The sequence below is a fragment of the Gymnoscopelus braueri genome, assembly GCF_963280865.1.
Source record: "Gymnoscopelus braueri genome assembly, chromosome: 13".
In the NCBI taxonomy this organism is placed as follows: Eukaryota; Metazoa; Chordata; class Actinopteri; order Myctophiformes; family Myctophidae; genus Gymnoscopelus; species Gymnoscopelus braueri.
The window spans coordinates 17,986,967-17,997,075 of record NC_137615.1 but is presented as its reverse complement, the minus strand read 5'-3'; the positions used below and the strand labels follow the sequence as shown (position 1 = coordinate 17,997,075).

Below are 10,109 nucleotides of genomic sequence, written 5' to 3'. Positions count from 1 at the left end.
TAAGTCTGCATGTACAAAATAAACAAGAGACACGTACATGCTGTACTTTCTTCACTACCCACTATGGAAACTGTACCGTTTCCTTCACATACTGTACATGTGTTTCATTTGGCTGAGGATTGATTGATTGATTGATTGAATACAATTGGATCAATACAATTTGTATTAAAAGTATTCACTGTCTTTTTATATATATTGTTTTTTATTGTTCATACCAGCAGCAGTTAATACAGGATTAAAAGCATTCACTGTCTAACCATTCCTGAACATGTACACAAACATATTGCTTTGTGCCTGTTTAACAGGGGCATCATCAGGTATATTGCTAGTACTACACAGTAGAACAAATACAGCCCAATCACCCAACTTTAATACGAGTAAAGTCTGAGCTGTTCATGTTCACGAAAATTGACTAAAATGTAAGTTCAGAAGAACAATTATTCTGTTTTACATATTCATTTTAAAACTGGTGCTGTACTGTATCTCAATCTTAAAGGATACCACCGTTGTTTTATCACATTTGGTTCCACCAGTGCAATACATTATTGTCAAAACATGGTCATGTAAAATATTAGCAAAAATGGCACATCTAAAAATACAGATATTAAAGCAGACATAGCCTACTTCCTTCTTGTCAGTCAGACTAGTACCAGTATAGTCACTATTGTGAAATTTGCCATAACGGAAATTACAAGGGGTGGAACAGCCTACACAGATAACGGTAGCCTTGCCCTTGAGAGTATAGAAATTAGTTTTATTGTCAGGACAGTTTCAATAATGTACTGTAATAAAAAACGTAAACAACAAAAGGAACCACAAGAGTAATTAAGGCAAGTGCCTTAGCACAGTAATAGATTATACTTCTCTTTCACTTCATCCTACTTTTTTCCTCACTGTTCAGATAAAATGATTCACTAAAATGTTAGAATTTAACATCGTAATTCTTATAGCCTATCTCCCCCGTCATTGTCCTCTGTACACCTCCCACAGCAGACAATTCTGATACTGTCAAACACAGCCATATAAAGGAGTGGATGGATGCACATATTCAGAGCTGCCAACCCCTTAGATACTTGGTAGGCTGTGTAGACCCAACAGTTAAAGTCATCAGGATAATTTTTTCTCAGGTATAGGTGATAGGTCTGAAAGAAATGGTAAGGCACAAAGGAAATGGCATATAGCACAATGACAGATATGACCATTAGGGCTACCTTGCGTTTCTCTAGTCTGGTTATGTTTGCATTCTTCCATACCACCCATATTACCACACAGTATGAAGTGAAAGTCACCAAAAATGGAAGAAAACACCCAAACACTGCCAGAAACACTTTATAAGTGAAGTGAGAGGTTTCGTCACCATGGATCCGGCAGGCGGAAACGCACTGAGTGTGGTTTCCATGCACAGCAGGGCAAGTGGAGGCGAACTTCAACACAGGACAGGAAAGGACCGCAACAAGGATCCAGATGATTGCACTGGCTGCCTTAACGTGCGCCGTCCGCACATGGTTGCGAGAGAAGAAGGGGTACGCGATGGCCACACAGCGGTTCACACTTATACCCATGATGAAGAAGATGCTCACATACAAGTTGCATGTGAAAAGAAACCTCTCTATTTTACAGGCAGCGTCCCCAAATATCCAGTGTTTCTGTTGTTTGTAGTAGACGATCAGCAACGGCAGGGTGAAGACATAGAGGAGGTCACTTATGGCCAGGTTGCAGGACAGAACCACTCCAGTGTGCCAGTTTCTTCTCTCTCGGGTCACCAAGAGCCACAGTGCAAACAAATTACCAGCGAGTGCCACACAAAATTCCACACCGTACACTGAAGGTAGCAGTGCGATTTGGAATTTCTCACAATGTGATGCGTTGTCAAACATTGTATTGGTTCATCTGGTAGCTTTCATAATATGGACGTGTATACTCCTCAATATCTGTGAATGGAAAAATAATTAACTAAATAATTATTTATGCTACAATAAGAATTTATATTACTTTATCACATTGTAAAGCTTTTATCTACAAACTCAAAGCAGCGAGAGAATAGGCATCTGTGCAATAACATTTATGTAATCGAGTTTATGAACCTACTGAAAAACTAGGCTTATTTAGGAATTGAAATCCACAATCAAAATGTTACTAAATAGAGCTACATGTATTCAACTTTTCATTATTCATAAAATGTAAGCAGTATCAGTTGATTAGACATAACCAAGATATACTCACTCTAAAGCAGAGATCCTATGCACTGTGCTCTTGAAGAGTGAAGACAAAAGCAGCTCAACTGAATTTGCAGTAAGTGCAATATGGTGAGTGAAATCTTTCGTTTCCTCTTAACCAACATCAGCCTGACAATTTGAAGAAGCAAAAACGTCATGACTCCATTTTTTGTTGGCCAATAGAAGTAACCATTCGAGCCTGATGAAAGCCCCTGAGCCAAAACGTGTTGGTCACCTGCGTTTTTAACTTAGCCAAGCAAGCCATGACAAAAAAAAGGCTTTTTAAACTCAACTGAATGGAGTGCCATTCTTCTTTTCCTGGTATCTGGTCACATTTAAAAAGTAGCCGTTAGCAAAAACAGCACTTAATAATTGCAAATGTATAAATTACCATTATACAATATCGTGAAGTTAAAATGCATTAAGTGTTCTGGTCTACAGTATAATAAATACTGCAAATTTGGTTGTGAACTCAACTCACTAAGAAGCTCACTTTAGTCAGTTTGTCAGGCAACAATTAATGAAAAAAATATTCTCATGAACAAAAAGCCCCGCACACTGCTATTGCTCAGCAGCCTCTTGTATTCAAATTGTCAATTTGAATAATAGAGGCTGAATCTGAATAAGAGTTTTGACCTAGAAGTACTAGTGCTCCACCTTTGTGTACCCATATACAGGTCAATTATTAGCAGGCATGCAAACAGCCCAGAGGTGAAAAAGGTGACATGTTTTCTTTCGGGTCAGGTGTCACACAATTGCCCTATTTGGGTTCAAAAAGGTGACTGTAGCTGAAAAGTGACACTTTTGCATGTCTGATATTTTACTGTGTAGTAAACACTCCCCTTTATTACAAGTGGTTTCAATTCTTGAAATTTGAAATACGTTTTGTACCATCATGCCTCATTGTCAAATAAATGTGCATAATCTTTATGCACCTTTCAAGACTATTTTAAGTTTTGATCTTTTATAGCTCTCAACATATCAAATCATGTTATTTTCAGTCATGTTGGTACCATGGTAAAACCAAATATAGCATTCAAGGACAAAAAATAACATCTTCCAACTATGATGCTGAGCCAAACCATTAATTAGTTGCCTGACAATGCTTCTTTGGCCACGTCCATAGTGACGTGAGCCTCCACTGTAAACTGAAACTGAATAAAGTGAGCAACCAAATTCACAATAAAGTTCACAACCAAATATGTAGGCATGTATTTAATATACTAAAAACCAGAACATTTGTTAATGCATTTTACCTGCAATATCACAATATTGTATAATGGTCATTTATTTAAAGCAATGTGTTTGTGCAAATGTTCAGGAATGGTTGGACAGTGAATGCTTTTAATCCTGTATAAACTGTATAGGAAATTACAAAGTGCTGTTTTTGCTACTTAAAACAAAAACACCTATCCCTGATTGAGCCCGAAATACTGGTTGACCAGATAACAGAAAAATAAAAATAAAGGACCAAGTAGACTCACCAAGTAGCATAACTTGATTTCTTAACAATTTATTCGATAAAGCACATTTAACATCAACATTCGAACAGTACAAAAATTGTTTCACCGGTATATGAAGCCTCTTTGCTAATTTTCAGCAATAAATATATTCCACACAAAAAGACACCAATCGATCAGCACTTGTCTTCACTGCTAAGGTCATGGTGGTGATGTATCCACCTGTGCTGCCATCTAGTGTCTTATTGTGGACTGCATTCAATGTCTTGTTCCAAATACTGTAGAAGAGCGCAATTCAGCCTTTGCCCTTTTTCTGTTTGAAGCCTTGCTTCGCACCACCACTGGGACCTCTTTTCTTGTGGCTAGGTGCTTTGCCTTTTGGACCCTTAGACTTGAATCCCCCATCCGTGTTTTTCTTCCCAAATGTATTCTTGCCCTGAAAAGGTTTCTTCCCTCCAAACCTCTTGTCCCCATCACCAGTTTTCTTAGCCCCAAATCGTTTCCCCCCGACCGCAAATCCCTTTCCCCCCTTCCTGTCACGATCTCCTCCAGGTCCGTCTCTGCGTTGTCCACCCGGAGGAAGTCTCTGGGGTGATTTTGTATATTTCTGTTCACCTGGACCCAACCTGTTCCTGTCACGACTTCCCCCTGGTCTGCCTCCTGGTCTGCCTCCTCCTCTGCCTCCTGGTCTGTCTCCTCCTCTGCCTCCTCCTCTGCCTCCTGGTCTGTCTCCCCCTGGTCTACCTCCTCCTCTGCCTCCTGGTCTGTCTCCTCCTCTGCCTCCTCCTCTGCCTCCTGGTCTGTCTCCCCCTGATCTACCTCCTCCTCTGCCTCCTGGTCTGTCTCCTCCTCTGCCTCCTGGTCTGTCTCCCCCTGGTCTGCCTCCGCGCTGTCCACCCGGAGAACTTCTCTGGGGTGGTTTTCCAAATCTCTGTTCACCTGGACCAGGTCTCCTGGGTGACTTGCCGCGTTTCTCGTCATCTCCAGGTCTCCCAGTCGACATCCTCCTCTTCTTGAAGGGTCCTCCTGGAGGTTTTCCTGAGTGTTCCCTCTTGGTAGCAGAGAACATGCCTGAACAAAAATAAAATACAATTATTATCTCTCAACAGCCGTGAGATTAAACCCGTTTGAGATGTGGGTTGTTTCATATCTAATGATAATCACCTTCGTCAGGCTCCTTCCCTACAGCCTGTCTGTAGTATTCCACATCATCATCATCTGAGACCACAACCTTGTCAGTCTGCGCCCCAGGGTCCTCCACTTCACTGTCTTCTTCTTCTTCCACTTGTTGCTTTTTCTTCATGCCTGCCAGGCTCTTTTTCCTGAAACAACAGGCATTATAAATTAAATGTCAGAAACAAAAAATAATACGTAGTGTCAAAATCGTTGTTGAAGACCTACTTGTTTTCTTCCCGTTCTTCCTCCTTTTGGGCAATATCCTGTTCTTGTTTAGTCCGGCGCTCTGATTTCGCTTTCAGCTGTTGCGCTTTTCTTTTCAGGATCTCCTTAATTTCTTCCTCCGTCTTGGAGACTGTGAACAATTTATAGAAAACCCAATTTTAGGAACCATTTCTACAAATCCACACTGCATTTCATGCTCACAACGCGCAGCAGCTGGTTGTGAGCTTGTACATCAGCTATTTTCAAACAGTCAAAGCATAAAATAGGACTTAAGTGGTTTAATAAAATAACTTGCATACTCACTGAAAGAATGATACAGAATATTGCCCTCGCCTATGCCCTCTTGTATCTTCATCAGCTGCAGAGTCATTCGAGGACCGATCTGAGGGAGGAAAACATTTTACATTAGCCCATTAACTCTTTCACTGCGCGACCTCAGATCGCCCGTTCGCTTGTTCTACACCGTTGAAAATAGCATGTCTCGCCAAAAATGAAACACAGGAGCCGAGATAGAGGATTTTTCCCCAAATACTTTAAACAGCAAGTCAATGGAGCAGTAAATCTTTGGACCACGTTATCTCCTGGTGTGAAAAAAAATGCAAAAAAAATCTAAATAATAATGGTTAAAATATAATATAATAATGGTTATAGCTCAAACCTAAAATGAAACAGATGCGTTCCTGGATTGAATGTTGGCACAATTACCTCAGTCAAGCGCACAGCGCTCTGCTGGGATGCCATGTTGCCACGTCCAGAGTAGACCTGTGGCAGCTCAGTTATGTTGTGATCTCCATCTTGTTCCGCTTCACTCTCAGAAAGGTTAGCTGCTCTAAAAGAAGTCAACCGGAATAGATCGGTTTGTAATAAAAGGTAATAAAGAAAAACTCCACATAATCATGTACTTCTTTAACCATTTTCAACCTGGCAAAGACTTTTACCACTTTAAACTAGCGTCCCTATTCTGGGCATGTCTGCAAGCACACAGCGGTGCAATGCCTTGCGAGCTTGTAGATCGGCTATTTTCACAAACAGCCGTTCAACTACTAAATATAAACAGCGTTAAGTGGTTAAACACAAGAGAATTATAGCCGTTACAAAAGTCATTATAAAACACCTACTATAATCAAGTAGAAGAATTAGCATTTTACAAGGGAACTCACTTCATCAACAGCTCGCTAATGTCTTCAAACTTGCTCATGTTGGGGAACCTCTCCTGCATCAGCTTCTTGACTCCACGACTAATGCCAACCGGGACAACCTTCAGGCTGCTGCAGGGTGGAAGAAGGTGGTACTGGAGGTGAGTGTGCGACATTATCAACAGAACATGGAGCTATGGGTGTTTTTGGTGAAGGGCCCATCAGTGCGTTTACTTTGAACATGCATCACTGAACAGTCAAGTCATAATCGTCATCATCTGAGCCCAACGGTCTTATCAAAGGTGAACTGCCATGAAACTTACAGACTAGCTTGTGAGCATATACAGTATAACCAAAGCATAGGAAGCTTGTGCTAGGAAACGTCCAATACTTACTAATGACGGAACTCTATCTCCTGGGTCTCTGGATTGTAGTTCAGCAGAACACACCTCTTGATACTGTTGAGGCTTATCTGGGAAAACAAAATCCATACTTAAACTGTAATGTTATTAAATTACTTTATTACAAACTTTATTTTAAGTTCAGGAAGATGCCAGAGTTGAGTTGTCAGAGTGTTTCGTTTCTTCAGGGATGCTATAAGAAGACTATACTTTCATCATTCTGACACGTCATCAAACACTCATCCTTATCAGAATGAGTACTATGCTGCCACTTCATTCAAACATACCTTGTGAACATTGATGGAGGGAAACATGTGTTGGAACATGGTGGCCATCAGTTTAACCTGCATGCCGTCAGAGCCAAAGTTATTCAGGACGAGCAGCGGATGATGGCCAAACTGCTGGTCATGCATTCGGTGTTTCTTCAGAGATGAAATCACATCTTTGATAAGCGCATACTGAAAAAGAGTCAACAGTCCTTGTCAGAAACAATTCAAAGAACAATGTATCTATATGCTGTGATATTACCGGCATATTCGCGGGATTATCAGTGCGTTTACTTTGAAAGACATCACTTGACAGTCATGTAATTAATAATGCTTCATCATCTAAGCCCGTGCACCTTTTACTACTGATATTAAACGCATACAAGAAATACCTTTGCCACTTTGAAGTACAGCATTGGACCTTTGGGAAGTCGAGCGAGCCTCTGAAACAAAAACAAGTTATTGGGTCAACAACAGCACCTCCATGTTGATTTGGTTGAACTCACTATGTTCATGTTGATGAAGGGCCCATCAGTGCGTTTACTTTGAACATGCATCACTGAACAGTCAAGTCATAATCCGTCATCATCCGAGCCCAACTGTGTTATCAAGGTAAACTGCCATGCACCATTAAATCCAGACTCACTGTGGGACGCCATTTTAAAGATGATACACGCACGTCGCTTAACGCCTACACTACAGGTCACACAATGGACAATTAATATGCATCTAGGCTCATTCCAAGGTTAATTCACCTGGTGTGACACCTAGCAGTCGGCAGCCTTTGGAAACTTTGTTGCGGTGTGAACTTAAGGGTTGTTTTCAATCGTTGCACGCGCATGCTCCTGCTCAAAGACTGGTGGGACGGCATGTTACCGCGTGCAATGACCAATGCAACACTGGTCGCACAACTGTCGCATGCCAAAAAGTAGCAGACCTACCAAGCTCACCACATTTGCAACGTCTTGTGAGCAAGCTCACGCATTATAAGTTGTAGGTCTGCTATTTTCAGTGTGTGACACTGTTGTTCGATGTCGCATAAATTAGGCGCAACTGCTTGGCATAAACATTAGCATGTTACAAAAAAAACAGAGTTCACAATATGCACCCAAGGCAGATTTATGTAACTAAAAGTAAACAATGACGGGTAAATACTACTTTCATACTGTGGAGTCATCATGCAAGGTACTCTGAATTGCTAATGATCTCACCATGTTAACATTGGCGGGGGTCTTGCCGAAGATCATGAAGTGTGTCACTCCCAGTGGTCCTGCTACTGAGACAAAATCTTTCAGCGAATTCTTTTTCCTCACCTGGTAGAGAAAACAAGCACAGCCCTCAAATTAAATAAAGACTTAAGATTGCCTTGGTGGGTTTCCAGCAGTGTGACAAGACCCAAAAGTGACTCCAGGTGAGCCTTCAAGTTTTGCTATAAGGTCAACAAAATCATATCACAGGATTTAGAATTAATGTAAAAAATGGTCCGTAAATCTATATAAACCATTAAGACTGGGAAAGCTTTTGTGTCATTTTAGATTTTTAGCTAAAACGCATGATATATTTTGGCTATTCAAAAATGCCAGATATACCAAACTCATACTTGATTTTTGATGCTATGAGCTAGTAGATCTGCAAAAAAAGAATAATTGTGAAAATGTGTGACAAATCTTTTAATGTATATATTTTGAAAGCAAAATGTTTACACTCAAATCTTTGCTTCTGGGGGTCCCTGGAACAAAATATTTTGAGATGGGGGTCAGCGGCCAAATATATATAATTTCGGTGGTCCTTGACATGGAAAATGTTTGTGTGAACCACTGATTTAGAAGTTAGGATTTAGAAGACATTTTATGAATCGGGCCTCACGTCTTAAATGGGTTAAACAATACATGAATCCATACACAAACTGAAATGTAAGATTCAACACAAGGTCGCATTAAAGACTAACAACTGCAGTTTTATCCTACAGAAGACAGACCTTGAGGTTCTCGGCGGTGAAAGGCCCCATGACTCGCCGCATGTCCTGCACCAGCTGGCCGGCATTCTTCCCGACCAGACCTCTGTTAAACACGAAGGAGTGGGGGACGTTCGTGTAGGTTTCCTCAGCCACATGGTTGGCGTTTAGTCTGGATTTCTTCTGATTCTTGGTCTGAAAAGTAGGAAATCAAATGATTAGCAACTGGACATGATGCTAAAATCATATGTTTAATAATTGTACATTTTCCTCACTGTTAGCTGAGGGAAGGAAACAGCGTTCGCAAATAGGCCTTTACAGTGTACTTGTCGTGAATGTGTGGTGGGAAAAGTGCTCTAATGTTTTACTTAAGTAAAAGTATCAATACTGCAATGTAGTTAAAGTCTGGTAATCAAAATTTACTTGAGTAAAAGTACAAAAGTATTGGTATCAAAATATACTTAAAGTACAAAAGTAAAAGTACTCATAATGCAGAATGTTGTCCCAATTCACAAGTTTGAAAATAGAAGATCTACAAACTCACTATGCGACACATTGTGAGCTTGTAGATCGGCTATTTTCAGATTTTTTTTACTCAAGTACAGTAATTGAGTAAATGTACTTAGTTACTTTACACCACTGGTTTTCCCCCAATTTAAACGTTTATTCGTATATTACACGGTAAATATAAACATTATACCATGAGGCAAATGTCCATTATTCACACACATTCATAACATTAAATGTACGAGGTTCACTTTGGCTAACGCGTTAGCTAAGTTAAACAACTTTGCGTGCTTACCTTCGTTTTCTTCCCCATTATGTTCTTCTAAGATACAGTGCTGCGCAAATGAATGCAACAATAACTGCCGTTACCTCTAATACTCAGAGATTAATAACTCTTGTAGACAATAATCAGTACTATTTTCCACAACATTCATGCTAAACTGTTCACGTACACACATCCACCAAGCAGAGCATGGCAGCACATGTGGAACTTTCTTCACCGTGTCACATGGTAATATGTCCGGGTATGTCTCAGTCGAGTAGACTGGGATCAAGTTGCTTTGCAAGTTGCTGATCCGGTCTGGGTCTATACCGGATACGGAAACGTTTCTTGCATGTATGTGTGCGTGCAAATAGCCGGATACAGTAGGCAGGCTCTAGACCGGATTACACAGGTGCTGCGGAAAGCCTGGTGAAGGGGGGTTATCAATCGAGTTTGTAATGGTTCCTAGCAGCGTTGCCAGATTTTGTGAAAGAAATAAGCAGCCA

The 10,109-nt window shown here is 40.6% G+C and overlaps 1 protein-coding gene across 1 annotated transcript; it reads right to left on the bottom strand.

The window, feature by feature from the left end:
- Nucleotides 1–303: 303 nt before the first annotated feature.
- On the bottom strand, nt 304–9,830 carry LOC308099436 (uncharacterized protein). Its single transcript, XM_080448179.1, has 14 exons — nt 9,637–9,830; nt 8,859–9,029; nt 8,092–8,193; nt 7,273–7,323; nt 6,902–7,072; nt 6,609–6,685; nt 6,238–6,345; nt 5,783–5,906; nt 5,381–5,459; nt 5,078–5,207; nt 4,841–4,998; nt 4,496–4,747; nt 3,974–4,333; nt 304–1,879 (listed from the first exon to the last, which is right to left on the bottom strand). The coding sequence occupies exons 1-14, from the start codon at nt 9,652–9,654 to the stop codon at nt 945–947; spliced, it is 2,736 nt and encodes a 911-aa protein (XP_080304305.1). The 5' UTR covers nt 9,655–9,830; the 3' UTR covers nt 304–944.
- Between the last annotated feature and the right edge of the window lie 279 nt (nt 9,831–10,109).